The sequence below is a fragment of the Rosa chinensis genome, chromosome 3 (genome assembly GCF_002994745.2).
Source record: "Rosa chinensis cultivar Old Blush chromosome 3, RchiOBHm-V2, whole genome shotgun sequence".
NCBI lineage: Eukaryota > Viridiplantae > Streptophyta > Magnoliopsida > Rosales > Rosaceae > Rosa > Rosa chinensis.
Genome location: NC_037090.1, coordinates 12,966,961 through 12,990,862, shown reverse-complemented (window position 1 = coordinate 12,990,862; position 23,902 = coordinate 12,966,961). Strand labels below are relative to the sequence as shown.

Sequence of the window (23,902 nt, the reverse complement as noted above, 5' to 3'; positions counted from 1 at the left end):
TATTGTATATCATATATGTACAACAGTTTGATGGATGACTCCACACTCCAGTAAAGGAGAGTTTGGAGTGTGCATCTATGCTTCAGCTTCCAGCATCACATTGAACTGTACAACCTTGAAAACTGGAGAAACAACCTGGCAAAAGACTAGTCTGCTGTAGAACCAATAGTCAAAACTCTGGAAAGGAAACTCCAAGCATCTGCAAATATTGGTAACAGAATGTTATAAGTTTGTATCATGACATGTCCAATATCACCTTTCTCAACAGTAGAAAAATTATCCTGAAGTAGATAATAGTAAGGCCAGAGAGTAAAATGGTAGAAGATTAACAGTTCCGTCTCTTTCAAACTTGCCAATAATGCAAACTCAACTACAGAGACAACAAGGTGTACAGTGCACTGTGCTGATCATGGCTTGCACATCGTATTTGCCAACAAGGTAAAAACTAAGAAAAATAAATTAATAACCTAGCTTTCAAGCCTTATAATCAAGACCATGACCAAACCAAAAAATGCTGCTAGAGGATCGTACAAATTTCTTATGCTGCTTCCATCAAGAATACAAAATGTTTTGATTCACCACAAATAGAAAAAGACGTAATACCTAACCTCAATATACAGTGAAAATTCCAAAGATTAAGATTAAGATCGATTGTTAGCATTGGATATTCCCTGCTGTTAACTAGAGTTCTTTGCCATCCCGTTGACATCAATCTGTGTGAAAATATATACTGTCCAAGTATTAGAACATTCAGCATTATGAATTCAATGAAGTAGAACCCATTATTTTCATGATTGCCTTTACCTTATAATCCAAACTAAACCATGAAGAAAGAACCAATAGTAGTTTGCCCAAGAACCTTCGAACTTCGATCTAGGCCATGAGAAGCAACCTACCATGCAACACAATTGTTGAGTGGCAATGGGTTTCAATTGTTGAATGTGACAAACTAAAAACCTAGCAGAAGATTCTTACCAAATAAGTTAAAGCTGCATAACGTTCCTCATTCAAGAACAGTGGCTTTCCTCTCTGCATTTCAATGTCCTGCAATGACAAAAATTTAACAATTTATCAACACAGAAATGTATGGACCCATAATATAATACATAGATTATATTATATATCACTGAATGCACACAAATAAGAATAAAAACCTCCAGAGGTACTCATTTCAACGCATCACCACTTTTTGTAGGCATTTATCATTTTCAGAAAATAAGATCACAACCATTTGAATGAAGAGTAGTTTAACAACCTGACCTATTTGAAAATAGTTTTGAACAGAAAAGAAAATTTACCTCTTCACCAAAAGCATCCAAGTAGGGTGATGGCCAGGGAGCCTGCCGTGCAGATCTTTGCAGCAGTATTGTTGTTCTCTATCAGAAGTCCCCAAACAAAAAAGAAATAACAATCACGTTAGTGGAGAACAGTCAAAGATAACATAATAGATGTAAGAGACAAATATACTGCCTATGGTATCTAGATCTATAACTCACCCTAATCAACAGAAAGACCCCAGTACCAGAACCACAAGCCACTGCATGAGTTTGGCATCCACTTTCCCTAAGATAAAAGGAACTTAGCAATAATTAACAGAACAATGGGCATAAACAAAAGAAAACCTGAAGGATTTTTCACGTAAAAAAAAAAAACAAAAAGATTGGTGAACATATACCTGCAGCATGATTTCCAGCTTGGAGAGCATAACCTACCACAAAGTAGGCACAGTGCAGGTTCATCAAGTATGTTATTGCAGTCACGACACCGCTGCTTTATATACCTGACAAACCACAACCTTTCTGAATGAAATTTACTGTTGAAAAGAGTTATCCCAAAGGAAAAAAATAGAAAATAAAACTCCAGAAACAACCAAGAGAGCAAAACCAACCGCTGCAATAGATCCTGGTAAACTCGGGGCAGACGCATCAACTGGAATGGAACTGAAGGGTTGCAGTGTATACTGCCTTGAAACCTTTTGTCCTCAAACTCTTTGCCAAAATGACAGAACCATTTATGAGCTAATGAACGCACCACTTCATCCTTAAGAATAACATCCAAAGAAGGAATCTTGAGCAGGGTTTCTATCTCTTGAATTTCATTGAGCTCAACCAGTGGCACATAAGTGGCATCCATTGCGTCACTAGTGGCACGTGATCTATCCAACGCATTATACCTTTCACAAAATGGCACTTGGGCATAGGATTCGAGTAGCTTCAACAACAATGCACACCTCCGCAAATAAGGGAAAGTCAAGCTACGAACTATATTCTTAATATTAGAAGAAGAGTCTATATAGTTTGATACAAAATATTGCCGAGCGGATCCAAATTCATTCATAAGCTTGCTGATGTCAGTAATCAGGCAATCACCAACACCTAAGCCACTACTGTTGCACTGATTTTTCCCAAAATATGTAGCAATACCCTGCAGTCGACATATTGAATTAGACCACAAGATGTTTTTAATAGACACAAACACTAACAAAGAAATTAATGAATTACTGATGAAATACCTGAACCACAGAAACAACATAAAAAACGTGCACCAGGGATAGCAAGGAATCTTCACATGATAAAAATCGATATGGAAGACAAAATAGAACCCACATCAATGAAGAAAAAGGATCACGAGCAAGCACAGGATCAGAAGCTCGATTCCAGAACTGGAAATCAGGATATGCTACTGGATTATCAACATGTTCCAAGATACGCAGCATAACAACTGTGAGACAAAACAAGTGAAGTGCAGGTTATAGCAGGAGCCAATAACTTGAGACATACTAATGCCTAGTTCCTTCATACATTTATGCATATAACTGTGTTTTCTTCGATGAATTTATATGAAAAAGGATATATTTTATATACGAACTACGAATGACCAAGGATCTACGACGTCAACCAGTGGCCACATTCTCCACCAAAAGGAATAATTAATTATCTCAAAATTATGTCAAGCGAAATTCATCTTTTATGGGGGATGAAAAAGATTTCATAATTTACAGCACCCACGGTATTTCTGATTCTGGATAGCACATGATAAGTGAATCAGAAAGCAAGAAAAGAGTCCACATAAATTCTCATTATAACACATAATAAACACCAACTATATGAATATGGAAAGCCACATAAAGAACAAGTACCTTGTCCTGATGTTTTGCTTCCATGATCTATGGAAACTCCAAAGCACGTAGATTCTGCAAAGCTCTGAATTGCTATAAATCTTTGAAGCACATGAAGAGAATTCTTGCACGTGTTTTGGACAAGTTTCAGCAACAAGGACAATATGAATCTGCTCGAGGATTCAAGTTCCTTATACAAGGCATTAAGGCTGTAGCTTGGTGCTGCATATTTCCCCCCAGAACGAGAAGCAATCTCCATTGACAGTAGAGAGTACTTAATTAAGTCCCACATAAGCATTGGGTGGCTGACCCTGTCAGATCCTGATATCTTATCTAGATCAGTTGGGAAATACATCTTAGAAAGCAGACGTGAGATTGGTTCAAGATTTGAGCTCATTTGTTCACGTCTATGCAGGGGGAAACCTTTGAGCGTGCCGACCTTCCCAGCTACATTTGCTGCAGATTGCAAGAGAGCCAGGCCTTGCTGAAAAGAACTAATTCCTTCGCCTGGTTTGCATGATGGACTAGTAACATGTGATGAACTAACATCTGTATCCATAGGCTCTTTGCGAACCTTCTGGAACTCACTTGGTAATGTAGGCAAGACTGAATTTGCAAGTCGACGGCATACAGGACAAAGAAATTCACCCTGGGGGATCACAACATGCAAAATACAAAATAAGTAATGGAACCTTCCTCCCTTCTCTTCAAGAAAAGGAAAAAAGTATGTTATAAATTGGAAAAAGTTTGTGCTGTTGTACCTTGTCTGGATCTACAATATGTCCTCCTTCAAAAACAATTCTCCTGAGATACCTGCAAGCAGAGATAAGAACATGAGGCAGGTTAGGCCTTTTTCACTAATGCATCAACAAATTTCAAAGCAAAATGAATCAAATTTTCCCTGTTCGTTCTATTGCACAGGCGGCAAAAAGTTGAGTGTCATTACTGTGCATCAAAGTTAAAGAAAAAAGAAAAGGCATATTCCTATAACTTGATCCAACATCTCAGAGGCATGATCTCAAAGTTGAGTGCAAAATCCTGAGCTATTTTTGCCTTATTGCCCATAACATATCAGCATTGCCTCTAGCGGGTTGGAAGGTCTCAAAGTGAAATAACTCAAAGCAAAAATAAAAAAATAAAAAAAGATCAGTGACCTCTTCAATGTAGTCTAATCCTACTTTTCGAAGCATCTGGTATAGGTTGGCCTTCTAAGTTCAATGAAGAACGTTTACTATAGTTAATAATCAATGAAACAATATAAAAGTCATTCCCTCTTAAATCCCAAGGCCACAGTATCTCAACCACCGCATTTTTATGAAAACTATGACTTCCAACTTTCAAGAAACGAAATAGCCAATTCAGATAAATAAATGATCAAGGGGGAAATTTATTTCCTTTGGGACTTACCTTTCCTTCAGGGAAGACAAATAACGATCAAGACATTCCTGATGCACAGCATGCCCACAGGAAGAAAGAAAAATTCCATCACAATCTGCAGGGCCAAATCCATCATATGCTGACAGGCGAGAACACTCTACTGGCCCCTTATCATTAGGAGTACTTTCAGAAGATGAAGGATCTTCTCTTCTCTCTCTAGAAAGAGCAGCTATATAGTTTCCAAGCAACATAAATTCAGTATGCTCTGTATTCTCTCGACCCCCTTCAGCAGCTGTACACTTCTTATCTTCTGTAAGTTTAGAATGCAGTTTATCGTGCAATTCTCTTCGGACAGAGAAGTACATATCTTCTTCCATTGTCTCAAAGGCATATAAAGTACTTTCCCTTTCATCATTTGATTCACATGGCACTTGGAAATTCCTTAAGTCATGGAACCGCCCCTTCAGAACTTCTAGAAAGGCATCAACATCCCTAGGTCTCCCATGTCGGGCAAACTCAGTGACTGCCTTCTCAACCAACTGCCTTAGATGATGAGGCGACACCACTCCTGAACCACTTGACAGTGTACTTGTTCCAGATTCACCAGTCACCTTTTGTTTGTTGTAGTGTTCCGACACCAACTGTCTTACATGAGACGATGAAACAAATCCTGAACCACTAAACAATCTGCTTATGCCAGATTGATCAATCACCTCATCTTTGGTTTTAACAACATGCTCCTTGTCTACGGAGCGAGGTTGTTCCCATGATAGTGGACCTCTATCAATGAAACTCAAAAGCCTAGACTTTTGAAGAAGAACCAAGAAAGAAATAGGATTCTTGGAATTCGGATCATGGCAGAGCGAGCAAACAACTTGTGCAGGCTCTTCTGAATTATCTTCAACATCAGATTCAACATCCTTTTGTTCAGCTTCTGAACCATCATCCACAGAGGAATCAATACTACTCAAAAACTTTGATTGCTCGGCTCTCATTTTTTCCAGTATGGCAGCCTGTCTCTCTCTGGCTTTTGCCTTTCGCTTCTCAGAATCAGAAGCTGAACCTGAGGTAACTGTATCACTATTTGGAAAAGTTACATGACTAACCAACTCAGGTGCAAGTACCTGCAGTTTGGTCATACATTCACAATCAATAAATGCAAACTTCTTCAGTAAGTTTCCAATTAAAGAAGAAAGGTTGCAACTTCCATCTTCTGAATTATCTAACCCCTCTTTCGAATACATCCTCATCAAAATAACAAGAAGTGACAACAAGCTTTGTTGACCAGCCTCAAAATAGAGTCCTTCATTAATTTCTTCACAGGCAAAAGCAAGCACTGGAATGAAATCTCCATCATAACAGGAATGGTCACCAGATTCTTTATGTTGAGAACAAATGTCTAATGCTAATGAGAGCAAGTGCAATGCAGTTAAGAGGACCCCATCAGGCGCTCGCGACTCAACCGATTTATCAGAAAATACAGCATAAAACAGCACCGCACGAACAATTTGGAGGACGGTTTTACAAGTCCCTATTCTAGCTAACCCCCTGAAAGGAGGATAAATCTTAGTCCACCTGGGTAGCTGACTCGTCAATGCAGAAACGCCACGGAAACGTAAGTATCGTTCTTCTGCAGCTTGTAGATCCCTTGAGTTCCACCGATGGTAGTACAAATCCAGCTCCTCCCAAAATGTCCATTGTAGTGAATAAGTCCCCTGATTAAAGCCAGAGGGATTGGAATACACAGCAACTGTGTCCAAAATTTCATTAAGCTGTTCATACTTGGTAAGATCACGAGGAAGAGACTTAACCAATTGACTGTGAGTAGCATCTGCGATGCTCAACTTATGAATCAATTCTCTTTTCACACTTTCAGCTTTAGTTAACCCACAGAATCGCCTTTCTTTGATTATTTGTATAATAAGAGTGAGCATTTCCTGCACTAGAACTGGTTCATATTCACTAGAGCGCTCAAGGTTCAGAGAAAGGTAGCTTGACAAGCCAAAGCGCTCTATGATTCTCTTGATATAAAGATCAGCTGGAGCCAAGGCAGCACAGCACTGAAGCAGAAATAGATCAAGCTCCACAAACTGTTCTGACCTGCAGTAATGAACCATAACAAGGAACTTTCAGTAGCAAGAAAAGATCAACAGGAGAAATAGAAAAGTTAAAAAAATAAATAATAAATAGTTACAGGACAGACTTTTTACTGCTAAAATGAATTTCTGACATCAGCATAAGTCACTTAGTCACTTACCAGCGAACTGAACGATACCACTCACAAGTTAATGGGGCAGCATCCCCATTTTTCCGCCACATTCCAGCGTGAACCTCAGCACAAAATACTCTTATACGAAGGGGATGCTCCATAACAAAGGCAGAAAACCCACACGGGTGGCAGCCTCCGAGAATATTACCAAAAAAGTCTGTGGAAATAGATGATGATAAATTTGCAGAACTAGCTCTAACAGAATCTGGCACTTCGCCAAAACACCTTCTTAATGATCTCTGTAGAAGCAACGCAAGGAAGCGATGTAAGGGAATGTGAACAGATATATCCTGTGAACTAACATCATATGTTATGTCTGGCCAGTCGGACGAACTCAGCACTCGTAGAGCATCTAAGTCCATGGGACCATCTATTTCCATTGCACTATCACCGGATCCTGACGAATTACAGCCATTACCTTGATCGATTTCGTCCAGAACCATTAATTTATTTTCCTGCCCTGAAATTTTGCCATTCTGGAAGTCAACACTCATATCAGAACTACTATGTAAATGTGATGAACCATGCTTCCCATGGTCTTCACTTGAACTGGCAAATCTACCAAAAATGTTTTTGCCTTTCCTAATTTTGGATAATGTTCTCTTCAATGCTGAAAAATTGCTCCCAGAGAAATTGCTAGTACTTGAAGATGATACATGATGAATCGTACCCGAGGTGTTATCAACTCCCAGCCAATTCTCGATAGCCCTCAAACACTCAAATGTTAACCATATCACAGATGATGGTATCCTCAAAAGAGCATTTGATGTATCTTCAGAAAACGTCGATGCACATGCAAATGAACTACTCCCCACTGCACTACATGCAGAACTTTCCTGGGACAGCCGTCCTACTTTTGCATATCTTAGGCTATCTGTGTCATCCATATCTTGCTTATTTGTGCTGAGAAATAAGTCTTCTTCTGTGTTGTCACTAGCAACAGAAAATGCTCCATCCACCAACAAAGAATGAAGGTTGGCAATTGAATGACCCAGAACGAATGGCAGATGCATATTGTCATTCTCTTCCTCAATATGGAGGCCTGTTTCCCTCTTTTGTGGATTCATCCCTTGCACAAAAGCTGAGAGCCTCATCCAAGTTCTCGCAATATCTTGCTGCTCATGAGTTACATATTTTGGCACAATAGCATGACTCATGACAAACCGAAAATCTTCAATCACACGAATAGTGACGTCATACAAATTTGACCACTTGGTAACCTGTAAGGGGAAAGTGCAAACAATTTTGCTACATTAGACAGAAAACTAGACCTTGGGGGTGGGGTTGGAACTATAGCTTACAACAATAATATGAAACCTGAACTGAAATGACATGAAACAAAGAAATTAGACTCTCAACCAAAATACAGTACCCAAATAAAAAAAAAAAAAAAATTCAAAACCAAGAATACTCTAGTTAGAAGACCACATTTTTTTTTTTTTTTTTTTTTTTTTTTTTTTTTTTTTTTTTTTTTTTTTTTTTAAAAAAACCCCACCCCATTCCCACCCTTGATGGGGCTCGAACTCCTGACCTCTTATATATGAGACCAAAGCCTTACCACCCCACCAAACACACACACCCAAGTTAGAAGACCACATATAACCTCTATTACATGCATTCTGATAAGTACACAATCTAAGTTGCATCTGTGATCAAATCCATTACAATGTTGCCTAAAGGACAAGGAGGTGCACATGCAGAAGAATATGATCATACTGTAGTCTAGCCAATCTTTAGGAAAGAAAAAAAAAGTAATGCAATACCTGTAAACGGCCGTCTTCACCAGCACAGGAATTGAAAATATCTTCCAAACGTTCTAACAGCATCGACAGTAGGTTCATTTCTTTCACAAGACGGGGTGTTAAAGTTGGCACCGTGAGGATTTGCACAGAGAATATAGAGAGCAGCGGATACTTTTTCAAAGTAAGGTCATTGAACTCCTTTATGGCTTCACTAACAACAGTTGGGTAATAATTAAGAAATACTTTGGCAAACTCATATTTGAAAACAGGCTCCCCCATCAACTTCAGGAGCAACTCGTGGAGCTTTTTCACAACAGCATCACTCAAAAACCTCTCTGCCCTCACCAAAATCCCCAAAACGTCAACTGATGATAAAATCTTCTTTGATACAAAGCTAAGCAAACTCTCACTGCACTTGCAAAAGTCCAGAAGCATCTCAACCACAAAATAGGTTAGCTCATTTGCAACCTTCTTACGCTCTGCAGCAAGGTCAGTTACTCTAGGGTTTTCCCGGCAGGCAGTTTCAGAAATAAGTAGCTTGTTCTTCCAATAGGCAAAGAGGCAGTCAAGAACAGGCCCCACGGTGACTGCAAGCTCCTCTGGAAGGGGCTGTATCTGCTCTGCACCTTTATGCTTAGAGCAAAAGCCCTGGCGTTTCCACGCTGTAACGTCACCGCAATCACAACAGCCACCGCCGGTGTAGATAATGGAGTAATCATGATCCTTGTGGTTCCCATTCTTAAAACACGGAACGCAAATTGCACAGGTTGGATCATGTTCGCATGTTTTGCACCTGAAGGCTATATCATTATGTCCCCAAACAGCTCCACAAATGCCCCGCTGGCCGACACTCATTTTGGACAGGCCCTTGAGAACCAAGCCAGGGTCACTCTCAAACATCAGCCACTTGAGCCACGAGATGCTCTCGCGGAATTGAAGTTTCATGGTGACGCCGGCTGATTGTTTCTTCGACCCTGGTTTGGCCTCGCGGAGAACTTCCGCTACTTCCTCATCAGGAGGTAAGGTAGCAGAAACCAGTCGCGGTAACAACTGCTTGTTATTTTTAACAAAAGCAACTAAACCAAGTTGATGCAGATGAAGAAGATTCTGAGGCACTCCCACTCGAGCAAGCCTCTGGTATCAAATTCAAAACACCAAACCTCAATATATTATTATTCATCTCTAAAATCAATCCCCCAAAATCTGATATCAACAACAAAACTTCCAGCAAAGACAAAAAATATTTACAGTAAAAGACTAAACTCGCATAGTTAATCATACCCCAATGCAAAAAAAGAAAAAAAAAATCTGAATTGAACTGATGAACTGCCGCAAAAGAAATAAAAATTGGGGTAATCAAAATCAGAAAGAAAAAAAAAAAAAATTACCTGAACGATTCGATCACGAGGGAGAGATTCAGAAGGGGAATCGATATCCATGGTAGACATAAATCAAGGGAAGAGAAACAGAGGCGAGAGCTTTAGGAGAAGTTTGTGCATTTAAAACCCTAAGAATTGTTGGCCTAATCCGGCTGCGGATGACGGTGCATCAAGGTGTCTCAAAGAATCTTAGAGATATATTAATATATATAGATATATTACTCATCTTCGGGTATCTGTCTGTCACAGATTGCGTACTCGCAGTTAATTTGCATTTGTTTTCGTTTATTTTTATTTTGTGCTGTTCACTATTTTTCTTTTGTTTGTCCTTCTAAATTCTACTTACAAAGTTTATCCACTTTTTGCTTGTGAATAGAGCAGAGTACTAATGGGCTACGGAGTGTGGTGTGGTTGGGTTGGTTGGTTGGTTGCTGGCTGGCAATGTTATGTCGTTCTGGCCTTGGCCCTATATATTTTGCTTTCCTTGATAGTTCTAAGTGACCCTCTCTCTGAAAGGAGGTCTGGGCCAATTCATTATTCATGTGCTCGATTGTGTTGGTGCTTGGTAAGATTTATTTCATATATCTAATTAAGATGGGGTCAGGGGCGGATCCAGCCACAGGCTTGGTAGGGCTCAAGCCCTACCGGACTTTTTGGGCCCAAAAAAAAAATTAGGTATATACATATGTTTTTTTTTTTTTGTACCAGTCATCTCGTTTCAAGCCCTACAGGCTACAGCCGCGACTTGCCGTCTTGCCGACTTGGACTCTCCACCAGCAACCCCTCTGGTCGTCTCCGTCACTCCGTGGACCGTGGTACCTCACCATTCTTCTCTCCCTAGTTCTGATTTCTGATTTTCTGAAGTTCTGATTTCCATTTGAAATTTTGAATGATTTGATGATTGATCTTGTGAACTGTGAAGTTGTGATTCTTGATTTCTTCATTTTCTTGTCTTCCATTTAATCTATATGTCTATATCAGTTCTGAGTTCTTGTTGGTTTTTAAGTTTTATAGTTGAAAACTTGAAAATTGAAAATTGAAATGGGATGGGTTATGGGTAATGGCCAATGGTTTCGATTTCGGTTGGTGACTTGGTGCTACTGTCTTACTGAATACTGATGTTGATGGTATAATTGCTAAATTGCAGATTTGCAGAAATTCCCAGATTTGCAGAAATGATATAATTGCAGAAATTGCAGATTTGGTATAATTGCAGAAATTACAGATTTGCAGAAATGATATAATTGCAGAAACGAATTGATGAGTTGATGTTGATTACTTGATTTTAATAAAGGTAATGATACTGATTGAGTGATTGGGTAGTTATATAATTGCTAAATTGCAGATTTGCAGAAATTCCCAGATTTGCAGAAATGATATAATTGCAGAAATTGCAGATTTGGTATAATTGCAGAAATTGGAGATTTGCAGAAATGATATAATTGCAGAAACGAATTGATGAGTTGATGTTGATTACTTGATTTTAATAAAGGTAATGATACTGATTGAGTGATTGGGTAGTTATCAATGGGTTTGATAACTTGGCTTCCGTTTAATGTTGATTTCTTCTTCAATTGCAGATTTGCAGTTTGTAGCTTTGTATGATTCATGATTCATGAGTGTTAAGGCCTCAAACCTCAGAAGCAGAGGGCCATAATTCGTTTGAGAAAGCTTGTAAACAAATAAAGGTAAATAGGTAATGACATTGCTCACATAATTGTAATTTTAGGTGTTGCATATATGTGAATTATAATTGGATTGGCATAATGGCATTTTTCTCATATATCTAATATAATTTATAGGTGTTACACTAAAATGTCAAATCATGAGCCGAAACCGAAGCGATAAAAAAAAATTACTACATGGTTTCAAAGAACTAATGTTTCGTCTTCATGCTCAAATGTGATTTCTAATCCTTCCATATCCTCTCCAAATTTTGATGATCAACCGGAACCTTCAGAGTCTCCAGTGGTCAATTCTCAACCTTTAGAGCCACCAAATAATATCAATGCTCTTGAACGTGATCCTGGATTACGTTCTCCCATATGGAAATATCCAGTGAATGAGCGTGATAGTGTTCGAAAAGCCTATATTTTGTTGGGTCCATTTCAGCCTAAGTTATCGTATCCACTCACAAATCATGGGGGTCAAAAACGTAGATTTCAGTCTTCCTGGTTCAAGGATAATCCATGGCTTGAATATTCAATTGCTCTTGATAAAGCATATTGCTTCCCTTGTTTCCCTGGATAAAGCATATTGTATGGTCCTTCACATTGAGAAAGAGTATGCTGAATCTATTGACAATGATGAGGTGATTAAAGAGTTTGAAGCTTCATGTACTCGTAGAGTTAGATTTAGTTAGGTTATGCTCTTGTATTATATTGCATTGCACGTTTATTTGATTATTGAGTTTGTTTTTTAATTTTGTATATGCATTAGAGGGGTAAGGCTCATTATGTCCCCCCTGACTAGGTGTATCATTTTTTCAATTAATAAAATTCTCTCGCACCGTCGAGATTCTCTACTATTTTTTTTCCTTCACTTTGTTAAGAAATCCAAGCCCTACCGAATGTGGAATCCTGGATCCGCCCCTGGATGGGGTGCAAGTTGTTTGATTGGGAGGATCCAGATCCGATCCCTCCATCCTTTTGTCTTAGACATGGAGCATGAATTCATATTCATCCGTCAATTTTTTGGGTTCTATGACATTTTTTCTTTTTCTTTTTGGTAATCGCCAAAGGTAAATTTATCGACGAGGTTTATTAGTATTTATCGGCACTAGTAAAGTGACACGAACTTTACTAGTATTTTAAGTGATGGATAAGGCATAGTTTGAGTTCTGCTTACTATTACTTAGTGTAAATTTTTTTTTTTTTTTTTGAGTAAAAGATCATCAATTATTTAAAGCTCAAGCCAGAACAGCACATTACATACGTGTTTACTGTTAAAGACAATAGTAAAGTAGATAAGAAAGTCATCACTATACGTAGTATAATACTATCATTCGACATCAACACTCACTTATCTAGCAAGCCTAGAACAAAAAGGCACATAAGATGTAGAGACTTGGACAAAGCCCCACCAGCTCTCGCCAAAATTGGTAGGGGATTATTGGAAATAAAACTAAACTAAAAATAATACTTAGGGCCTAGGGTTAACACCCAAGCCCAACCACCAAGCCCAAGTAAAAGCTACAAGAAGCCCAACAATACCCTCTCGCTTGAACCATTGTCGCTGCCACGACATTGCCCCACCTACCACTATCTTCGATAATATGACCTCACACGAGGCAAACTGCAAATCCCTCAAATGACGTCACGGACATTCTCGGAAGAGAAATCTAATATCTTACCAAAAGATGCAACACTTGGGTCACCAACCCTTAAAATCTCCGCCGTATCTCCCCGCTACACCCAACAATCTCATACGAGAAATATCTGGTGCCATCAAAACTCACCTCCTCCACTCTGACTTGATATGTGATAGGATCTCCCACCGTTGTTCATCAAGGAATCAAAGAACCAAAAGGTCTAAACGACTCATCCGACCACACCTGCAGCACGCTAACAAGGACCGAGGACCGCGCCAACACAAATGACCGCTGAACAAGCAAGAAAATGAGGGAAAAACTCGCATTTGGGTGAAGAACGTGAGGCGCATTCCCCACTACACTAATATTGTTGAAGTCTTTATTGAATTTTAATACTAAACTTTTAACATATAGTATATAAAATAGAAGCATATACAACATATATTCAAACAAAAATTATCAATAAATAGTAACAAATTGAGTATTTTACACTATGCATTATTAAAGTAAATTTCAAAGAGAAATTGAAAATAAAAGGAAACCATTATGTGGTCAAATTGTGCGGTTCCTAGCTAAACTGTTTTTCTTTTCATTTTAAGGAAGAAATAATTAGATCGAAATCCTACATGTAAAAGCGGTCCATTATTACTTAAAACCACGTGATCTCCCATTGTTTTTCAAAACCATGGCACAGTCCATTGTTTTTTTTTATTTTAAAAACGTCATTCTAGAATTATCTGTAGATCTATAATGATGACAGTCGATGTTTTTGAGATCTCTAAAGGCCAAGACGAAGAGAAAGATGATGCAGCTGAGAAGCTTTACTGTATTAAGTTAGTCATCGGATCCATGATTTACTAGACAAAGAGGTAAATTAAATTTTTAATAGGAAAAATTTCAGTTTAGTACCTTGAGGTTTGGGGGGTAACATCATGTCAGTCCCTGTTGGTTCAATTTGATCAGCAACACCCCTATGCTTTCAATTTCAATCAGCCGTGTCCAAATTTTACTGTTCTGTCCGATTTGAACGTTAGCTTTGACGAAAGGGCTCACTTAAAGGGCTAAATCTGTCGTTTCACACAATTTTCCTTTTTTTAAAAAAAAAATTCTAATCAGATGACCCTATTCCTCTATCTTCACCCACCTCCCATCTCCGATTCCACTCTCTCCGACCTCCAAACCTCTATCAATTATCCATTTCACCATTCTAACAATACACCAATAAACATTTTGCACAACACATAACAAGTACAAATTAGAGGTTCCAGCACTCACCACCACCAAAATCCCAAAAAAAGCCAATCACTTGGTCTGCACATCCACTCCATCCTTCCCTGCAATGATCACTGCGGTCGCCATATTCAAGAACAACCCATTTCCAGCCCCGTCACCGCGGTCGCCATTTTCAATTAATATCTTAAAAATAACTCTACTTGAAATATATATTATATGTCATAGTGAAGACTTGTTTCTTTCTATTGCATGAGAAACCGTTTGGTTGAACAGTTGTGACACGTCTCACCCAACCATTTGATATAGAGATTGCGATAGGTGACTCAGATGTGTGACGCGAGAAAGACAAAAAAACACAGAGATTATTCTTTTTATTAAACAACAAGCAATAACCACGTGGCACGATTGGTTGGACCCTTGTTTTAATGTGATGGTGGGCCACAAATGTTCTGGTTCTGCAATGTTATAAGGGACAATTTTGTAATTGCGTTGGACTCATAACCTATATAAAAGAGAGCAGAAAACATCAATTATACATCCCTTTGCCTGCTTGTTCTTCGTTCTGGGCTTTTCTTCTTTCACGTTCTTGTTACAAGGAGAAAGGTTTCATAGAACGATGACGTGTTATAATAAAAGAAAGGTATCGGGTGAGGTTAGCGGTACCTCAATACGTGAAGGGTGGGCAAACTGGACATATCACAATAGCCATATCTCACTTTGCCTTAGTAGTATTCCCCTTCCCCTTATCCCATGAACACACATTTTTGGCCAGAAAGTTGCAAACCCTAATTTCTCATATCTGAATCTCCATGGCGTCCAAATAGTTGATACCGAAGGGTTCAGATCTAGATCCAACGTCGGTGCTCAATACGATTGAGCTATAGCACTAGACCGACATTGAATCGGATCACAACGATTCTTGCTCTCGCTTCTTCTCTCGCTGGCGATGTACTCCGAATTCGTCGAAAGATCTTGACGGCAAGTCCGGCGGTCTCCATTCCAGCTCCACCTCTCGCCGCTCACCGCTAGATTTCGGCGCTCGCTACACCTCTCTCCACACGCCAGCGATATGGAAGGGTGGCCGATCTGCTATCCGCTCCGCCCCAGAGGGCCACCACAAGAGCTGACTCTCACTCTTTTCACCACAAGAGGTCAGTTTACCGATCTGATTTCTTGATAATCATTACTTTGAGAAAAAGCTGAAAATGAACCCCACCAATCAGTTATCTAAACTCGCATCTTTTTTATTTTGTTTTTTTGTATTGTGATACACTCAAAGTGAGTGCCAATTTAAACCTTGCATCAAATTGTAGTATAGAATAAGTAGGGTATCGTTCTAAGCCGGGGATTTGGGTATACTTCTTGTCAAAAACGTTAAACAAATTAGTATTATTCACAAAATATGGAACAAAAATAAAACAAAGTATAAGTATATACGAAAATTACAAGATAAGGGGGATTTTGAAAGTGCTTATATTCTAATCTATTTAAACTAACTACAATGAATCAACCCATGAATCAAGAAGAGATAAAGGGGAGGGCAAAGATGCATGATGTAGTCAACCACTATTAACACGAAAACATAACACCAAATAATAATTCACGAATCAAAATATGCAATTGGAAGAAATCAATCAAGAACAGAGATGAACGCCTACAAAGTCCTTATTACTTCCCTTAATTAGATTAACTAGATGAGTGCATCATAATTAACCCTATTAATCATGCAAAGCTAGTGAATTCCCTAACAACACACAACCAATGCATTAAGAACATGTGGAAGTTTGATTGATTTAAGAAGAATACACAAGTTAGAACGCTAATCAAGCATGCAAATCTCTTTGTTGATTTACCTAAGGAACTATAGGTTTTCCACTTAGCAATTGAGACCTAGAACGCCAGCATATCTTAATTTGGAATCAATTACATGCAAATCCTAATTGGTTCGAACTAATTAAGATAAACACATAAAATGTGGAATTGAAGCACAAAATCAACAAACATCCAATAACACATAAAGAAATCGCAAATTATTATCTGAAAATCCTAAAACATTTTCATACTTTATAGTATTCGAAAACTAAACATCAAAACATGCTCTTTATTCTAACAAAAAGTCGAAACATCCAATTAAAACAAAGTTCAAGAACGCAAGTGAAATTGTTTACAAGATTATAAAAACATAAAACCAAAAACAAAAGAATAATTTAAATAAAGGTCATGGTTACACTTTTAAAGAAACTTCAAGAAGCAAGAAGGTCTTCAAAGGTGGTGGAGGATGATGAGGCTCACGGCAAGGATGATGAATGAAGGATGAAACTTGCTTCATGGCTTCAAGTCTTGAACAATTGGAGAGGTACTGAAATTTTGAGAGTAAATGGGAGGAATTGCGTTTTGATTCTGGATTGATGATATTTCAGAGTTGTGGAAGGGGTGGACGTGTATGGAGGGAGAGAGATGGCTAAATAGAGTGAAGAAAGATGTCAAAAACGTCCAACATAGGTGTGTATATATAGAGGAAGCTTTAGAGGTCAAACCCTAACTCTCCGTCTTCAATTCTGATTTACTTTCCTTATTTGTGTTGATATAGAGTTCCTCTTGAATCTTCTCATTGGTCCACATCATCATGGCTGCAATATATCCTCAAAATCTGATCAATATGGTGTAGAGACCTTCCCAAACTAGTCCCAAAAGATATTCAAATCCGAAACTCTCCTTATTCGCACAAAATAAATTTCCAAGCAGATTGACCTTCATGTACTAAATCGGCTATAACTTATTCTAAAAAATTCAAATTGATGAACCGTAAAAATATCTGGAAACTAGACATCCGTATATTTCCAACCATATAAAGATCATAATTTTCCTCATTCTGAACTACTCTCAGGACTCTGTCGAAGTTGACTGATCTGCACAGGTAGATTCCCAAAAACTCTCCCTTTTTGGGATTTTCGAAATCTTCTTGAATATTCTTTATTTTGTGAAGGAAAAAAACAAATAGAATTGATTTAGGATTTCTCCAAGACGTCAAGAAGGGTCTATAAACTCATGTGTAAGTCATATGCTTCAATCTTTAAGCCAGGCTTCTCAATTGGATAATTTCGAAACCCATTCTTCAATTGTGACGCCAACTACGTCTTCAAGAACATTCTTGAACTATCTTGAGTCATCTTGAACCCACAACATCTCCCAGTCTCACCAGGTATCCTAGTGTGATTAGGTTTCCTAGTCTAACTGGGACTCCGTCATTTCTCGTTTCCAAACACTATTTTTTCGAGCTCACTCCTAGTTAACTTAGGATTTCTACTTCAACTAGGATTCCTTTTCTTGGTAGGATTAGGAAAGCTTCATTTCTCAATTTCTGCACCTTATTTCCTCCTTTCCTTCATTTTCGACTCAAAACTACCTAAAAACAAAAACTAAGTTAGAAATGATAATGTTAAGAGAATAACTAAGTAAAATGTAGAGATAAATGTACTAAAAACATAGGAAATATTAGTCCGATCATATTGATTGGTTTGGTATGATGTGTTCTTTGGTATCTATTGATTTTCATTTCTCATTTCAATGTCCAGCATGGTTTCTTTGGTCTCACAAATGAATTGGGGCTTCTTAATTTGAGGCATTTCTGGGAAACATTTTGCATCATTTGAATAGATAGAATTTGGTAACTGAATAAGAAGTACTCTTTTTTTGCTCATTATTATTGTCCAATTGAAATGGTACAGTTTGAATTGCTTTGCATGTGATATGTGATTATTGAAATATAACCTTATCCTAAAGCTTTACTCCTCAACGTGATTGTAACCTTATTTTGTTCGGTGGTTTTGTAGGTGAGAGGACATCGATATGCCATCAATTCTGATCTGAAGGGTCATCAGGGATTGTATAAGCAAGGTAGACTTTCTTCCCTGAAGGTCAAGCAAAGTCCCTGTTTCCCGCCCCAGATGTAACTTTATAAACATTTCTAAACTACTTATGAATGTAGCTCTGCACAAATTTAATATTGGAAGAGTGATTATTAGGATAATACATTTCAGATGGTTCATTCCACATTGCACCCATACTAGAATGTTCAAGTTTGTTCCTGATCCCAAACAAATTGAGAGTGTAAGTGTGAGACAACTGGACTAGTGTGCAAAATATCTGATTGCCCTCATAGTTGGCACAGATCCAGTAATAATGTTTGGCTCCAAAACCAGCTCGGGTAGCAAACAGTCTTTTTTTAGCGTGCGCAAGCATGCCAGCACCGTGGGGTGCAGTCGTCGGGGAGTCCCTTGACCTAACTTCTTCTCAAACGCTGTGGACGAGGAGAGCACCAACCTCGTCACAAAGTTCTTTTCAATGCCTTTCAGAAAAGGACTTCTTGCCTTACGGATAATGGCTTGTGGTGTGATCTCTTGCGTCACCGAGTCGATACTCAATATTGTAGGTTGAACAGAGCAATCACTGGGAAGTTTTGGAGAAAGCACGGGTTTACTAAAGCGTGACTTTAGCTTTGCTGGGTTGCGAGGGTGTGACCCTTACTTCGCTGGGTTGCAACTAGGTTGCAGGTAGGTTTGCTCCGAATAGACTTTGATAATCGTTGAGATTGATTGAGAGGTTGTTTGTCGTTGTATTTCTCTTTAGCCTCTATATATAGGCTAACCATAGATTCTCCTTCAAAATAGGAATGAAATACTATATTTTAGGCCACAGTTATTGGCCTTGAATCAAATCAAAACTCTTAATAGTCTTGATAACATAATAATTATCCGCCTCTGTCGTAGCTTGAATGTAGGCAAAGGTTAACTGCCTCTTGGAGTCAACTTCTTAACATAATCTTCTTGGATGCGAACAGTAGGATATGCACGTCTCATATTCATATCTTCGCGAGGACTCTCGTAGCCGTGCAATTATATCATCCCTTATTTGCAATCAAAAGTGATTGCAACTTACTCAAACTGCTCCACTTCCATGAAACCATAATTGTATGGAACCTTGATTGTTTGCATGTCATTGGCAAAGAATATCTGATGGCCTTCCTTAATTGGCCCGTGCATAAGTCACTATATATGCATGATATATATATATATATATATATATATATATATATTCCTTGTTGAATTGTAATCAGGGATGATTATACCTTACTATCTCCCCCACTTCCATTGTGGCTTAATTGCAATATATGTGGGACCCCTTGATTACTTGTCAGGAAAAAATATTAATTTGGGTTCAAACAAATAGTAGGAGTATTAATTCGTTGAGCACCAATAGTACCAATAGAAGTAACCTTAGGTAAGAAGATGGAAACCTCAGGTGAAGATCCAGTAAAGTCACTAGTCACTGGGGATTTTGGAATGTCACACCTGGTTGAGCAGTTCCAATCAATGTTGGATCTGCATCTGATTGTTGTATGACTTACATAGGACCAAGTCATGGTATTGCCTGATCTCATTCATAAACTCCAATCGGTATAGAACATTCTGGTTATACAGTCTCCATAGATTCTCGTATATCATCAAATGGAGAAGTAGTCTGGTCCTTAGAACATTCAGTGGCATATATACTAGTCATTCTTTGAATGATTCTTTTTATCTGTTGGTTATTGTGTTCATTCACTTTCAAGAGACCCTCTAACTGGGTATTTTATTGGAATCATATTTGTAGGGTAGACATTTCTCCTACATGGCTAGTGGATGGGTGAATCCAGTAAATATTCCCTTACCCCCATGGCCGGACCGGCTCTCTATTAGACATTCTTCGGAAATGCGGAATGAGCTTACTAAGTTGGATCCTAAATTTGCAGTATTGGATGAGAATGTAATATCTGTGTAGCATGCCTATTATAAAGCTAAGGTAACTCTTTATCGGTTACATTATTTTGCCATATCTTTTACTTGCACACGTTTTTTCTTTCATTAAATTAATTGATTGTCGCCTTATTTCGCTGCTTGCTGCTTCCTTTTTGTATTTTCCTTCAAATAGGTATTGACAAAGGATGAACGAGATCAGTTGAGTGGCAATCTTGCTGACCACATGTGGGGGAAAGAGTCTATGCGTCTTACTTTGAAGAGAATGATTCATGATCCAAAAAGAAGGCAGGAGGAGCTTGGCCAGTTTTTGAAGCTGCTGGCGATGTGGTATGTGGTGAATGGGGGAAAGAAAGATGTTGATCTTGTTATCCCGTTATTGTCGCAAGTCCAAAGTTAGTTATTTCTATGGGTTCTCCTAGATGCAAGATGCTTTGAGAAAAGTGGAGCCCCTAAACTGCATTTGAACTGGCCAACTCCCTTAACTGTATTTGAACTTGGCAACTCTCTTAATTGCATTTGAACTTGGCAACTGTCTTAATTGTGTAAATGAACCTTAAGTAGAGTTCTGAGCCTTAGGAAGAACTGTTGTCATCTGTGTACATGATCTCTCTTTTTTTCTCTACTTAGATGATAATATCTTATGTTGATGTTGATTTTGATGTTGTAGATGCTTACTCTTGTTGTTTCATGACCTCTGCCTATCGATATGTCCAAAATCGTTGTCAAGGTAGTGCACGTTAATTGGGAATTCAGATTTATGAAACTCAACCATAAAAAATTAGCAGTAGATCGATGGGGTATCCCCATAAGTCCTCTAATCTCTGTTGTAACCTAGCTTGAGCTGTAAATGCTGTTTGCAGATCTAGTGCTTTTGCCAATAAGAGCTAGCGGTTTCCTCATGCACTCGTGCAGTCTCCACCCACCTCTTCTTGTTTTCTACTTGATCTTTTCAATTTTGTTGTTGCATAACCACCTACACAATCGATTAATGGTATATGTAGTATAACTACTATTGGCAATTGGACAAGTAGCGTACTAGACAACAAGTAACTAGTGAAGCAAGTACGATTGTATATTTAGACGAATGCTAAGCTAGCCTTTAGCTGCACCTAATCCAAGTTTTCCATCGACAAGTTCAAGAACCCCTTTCATTGCTTTGGCACAAGCATATCCCTCCGAACCACTAAGAACGAACCCGCCCCATTGGTTCTAATTAAGCATATCCCTCGGAATTCCCTTCTAATCCTTTCCTTAGCCTTCCCCATTTAACAGATGTCGCCACCTTGCCTTTTGCTTAAGTACTCATAATGTTCTATGCATGCATCAGTACCTAGCCAGCTACTTGTATGGCGCCGTGTCAATATAATTAAATCATACATGTCCAGCCAGAAGAACGTACTTACGGTTTGTATTAGGAAATCAAACGAGCAATTAAATATATCAAACCTGATCGAGAACCAAAACGCAATCGATCAAGAAAACAAAATGTGTGAACGATGTATCATCTATCGATCAAGCAGTTCATCAGGAGTTCATGTTTGTGTAAGTTATATCCCTTAGGGCTTGCATGCCATGGAGTGGCCGAAATCACCCCATTATCAAACAAAAAAAATTAAGGATCAAGCAGTGAGAAAATGAAACAAACAAAAAAAATCATCTACGTTAAGCTAACTAGCTAGCTATGTTTCAGTAACAATTATAAAATCAAGTGGAGTACAAGAGATATGCCGACCTACAAATAAGAATGAAAGTAAGTTACGAAGACAGGACCACGATCTTAGCAGCCATATAATGAAGAGGGATTTGGCGATAGAGCAACCATTAGGCATCCATAGGGCTCCTCCACATCCTCTTCAATTGGCATTGGGCATCGACAGAGGGGACAAGTGTTATTTATCTCCAACCACCGAACAAAGCAATGTTTGTGATAATAGTGTGAGCAAGCCAAGCGAATAATTCGTTGATGGTCAATAAAGAGCTCCATACAAATAACACATGATGGCGTCTGTTTAATAATAGCTTCTAATTCCAAACTATTAGGTCTCACTGTCTCCAAAACAGTTACGTATACCATGGCAACGTCAATCGACACCCTTGGAACGGCCTCTTTAACAGACCAAATTTTTTTTAAAGCAATAGCTGGCTGCTCATCTTCTGGGACATTCATGAGGGAAAGATGCTTAGCTACGGGCTGGGGCCAACCTCCTCCTCCTAATACTAGAGGGTGTGACCAGGAACGGCTGGCAAGATTTTAGGTTTCTATCATCATAGGTAACATCAATCCTACACCAGTTTCCAATGATCGTGTAGAGCCTTAAATTGATTATGAGCTCGTCGTCCTTTTTTTGGTAGTGTGATGGCAACGGTACTTCTTTTTGTTCCACTGCATAACTGAAATACTTATAACTCCCGCTGGGCTTACTCATATTTATGGAGATTGAATACGTAGTAGTAGGTTCAAGTTTTCATGGACTATTTATATATGCAGCCAGACCTAATGAGGATTAGAATTCCTTCTCCTATAAGGATTAGGAAAAGGTGTTCACATACTTTATGTCTTTAGCTAATGCCTAATTCTATTGTATCCGGGACAAAGATTTGGTGAGATAAAATGGTTTCCGTTGCAGTTCTAACCTAAGAGAGACAAAATTGCATAAGATTGATAAATCCCAAGTGATAATCTCTGATTGTGCTTTTAATCAAACTGCATTCCAAGAAATCATCCACATGTTTATAGTCATTACATCTTGCCTCTGCACCTATCCAAATAAAGAGCGACAACACAAATAATTACGTAAATGTCTCCTTTAGGAGCACATAAAGAGCATATACCCTTTCAGCAACTCATGTCATTCTAGTGGCCTCCTAAAATGTCAATAAATCATGGTTGAAAGCTCTGTCGGCGTCCCTGTCCAAAAGCACATGTGGTCGCTAAGAAAACTTTGTATGAGGACATATTACAAGCTGCTAATGCATTTGGGTTGCAGAACTCTTCATATCTGTAAACCTCTTGAAACCTCTCGGATGATAAATAATTTTCTCTTTTTCAAAAATATTTAAAACCCGACAGGGGGTAGTAGACTGTGGTTAAGAAAGAAAAAAAAAAGGCAAACTTAGAATAGGAAAATTTCAAATTTCTGCGCGTCACCAATCACACTTGACGGGTGAGTTCTTGTCGTGTCATAACTTGTCAGGTTGTATTTGCTTAAATATACGTTGATATACTTATACACATTGATGGTTTGGAAACTTCCTCACGTATAAGAAAATCCTTGTGTTTTTTGCTGGCCGGAGTGGTGGCATGCAGTTAATTCACAAGTAGTCGTAATGTTGTTTGCATGCATCAGTGATCAATGTACCTACTTGTGTCAGGTTATAACCAGTGTCAATAACTATATTATCTCCAACCAAAAGTACGTACTATTTTTAAGAGGAAATCAAACAAGATCGAGAACCAACATCAATCGTCAACAAACCTAGCTGTAGTTGAATATAAAAACTTGAAGAGTATTTGAGAGAATGAATCCTTTCTGGTATCTTATTCATCTCATATGGGAAGGTTTGACCAAGAAAGGAGGAGTGCAAGATTTTAGTTTTCTATCATCATAGGTAACTGGATCATCAATATTCTCACACCGGTTTGAAATCAGCGTGTAGAGCCTTAAAATGATTAGGA

At 38.5% G+C, this 23,902-nt stretch overlaps 1 protein-coding gene and 1 long non-coding RNA gene across 10 annotated transcripts; one reads left to right on the top strand and one right to left on the bottom strand.

The window, feature by feature from the left end:
• Positions 1-66: 66 nt before the first annotated feature.
• On the bottom strand, positions 67-10,147 carry LOC112191934 (E3 ubiquitin-protein ligase PRT6). 4 transcript variants are annotated; one of them, XR_005808150.1, is made up of 15 exons: positions 9,895-10,147; positions 8,528-9,640; positions 6,753-7,984; positions 4,526-6,595; positions 3,880-3,931; positions 3,140-3,767; positions 2,513-2,721; positions 1,889-2,424; positions 1,676-1,780; positions 1,497-1,563; positions 1,299-1,376; positions 976-1,044; positions 805-892; positions 604-730; positions 67-199 (listed from the first exon to the last, which is right to left on the bottom strand). XR_005808150.1 is itself a non-coding variant. In XM_024331421.2 (14 exons), exons 1-13 carry the CDS (start codon positions 9,952-9,954, stop codon positions 818-820), a joined length of 6,294 nt encoding a protein of 2,097 aa, XP_024187189.1. In that variant the 5' UTR covers positions 9,955-10,147; the 3' UTR covers positions 76-199; positions 805-817. The 4 variants fall into 4 exon arrangements, 1 of the variants encoding a protein (XP_024187189.1); XR_005808148.1 differs by having other exon boundaries at positions 604-713; XR_005808149.1 differs by having other exon boundaries at positions 163-199; positions 609-713.
• A 343-nt stretch (positions 10,148-10,490) lies between these two features.
• Positions 10,491-18,290, top strand: LOC112194827. 6 transcript variants are annotated; one of them, XR_002934158.2, is made up of 5 exons: positions 10,491-10,700; positions 11,033-11,179; positions 11,283-11,377; positions 11,466-11,573; positions 11,688-12,409. It is a non-coding gene; the product is annotated as an uncharacterized LOC112194827 (long non-coding RNA). The 6 variants fall into 6 exon arrangements; XR_005808596.1 differs by lacking the exon at positions 11,688-12,409 and adding an exon at positions 18,262-18,290 and having other exon boundaries at positions 10,491-11,179; XR_005808595.1 differs by having other exon boundaries at positions 10,491-11,179; positions 11,309-11,377.
• Positions 18,291-23,902: the final 5,612 nt, after the last annotated feature.

Coding starts and splice junctions, on each gene's coding strand:
- LOC112191934 (XM_024331421.2), bottom strand. CDS start 9,954: ATGTCTACCATGGATATCGATTCCCCTTCTGAATCTCTCCCTCGTGAT. Junction 2,722..3,139: donor AAGCAAAACATCAGGACAAG/GTACTTGTTCTT, acceptor TTTGTCTCACAG/TTGTTATGCTGCGTATCTTG. Junction 1,045..1,298: donor TGGATGCTTTTGGTGAAGAG/GTAAATTTTCTT, acceptor TTGTCATTGCAG/GACATTGAAATGCAGAGAGG.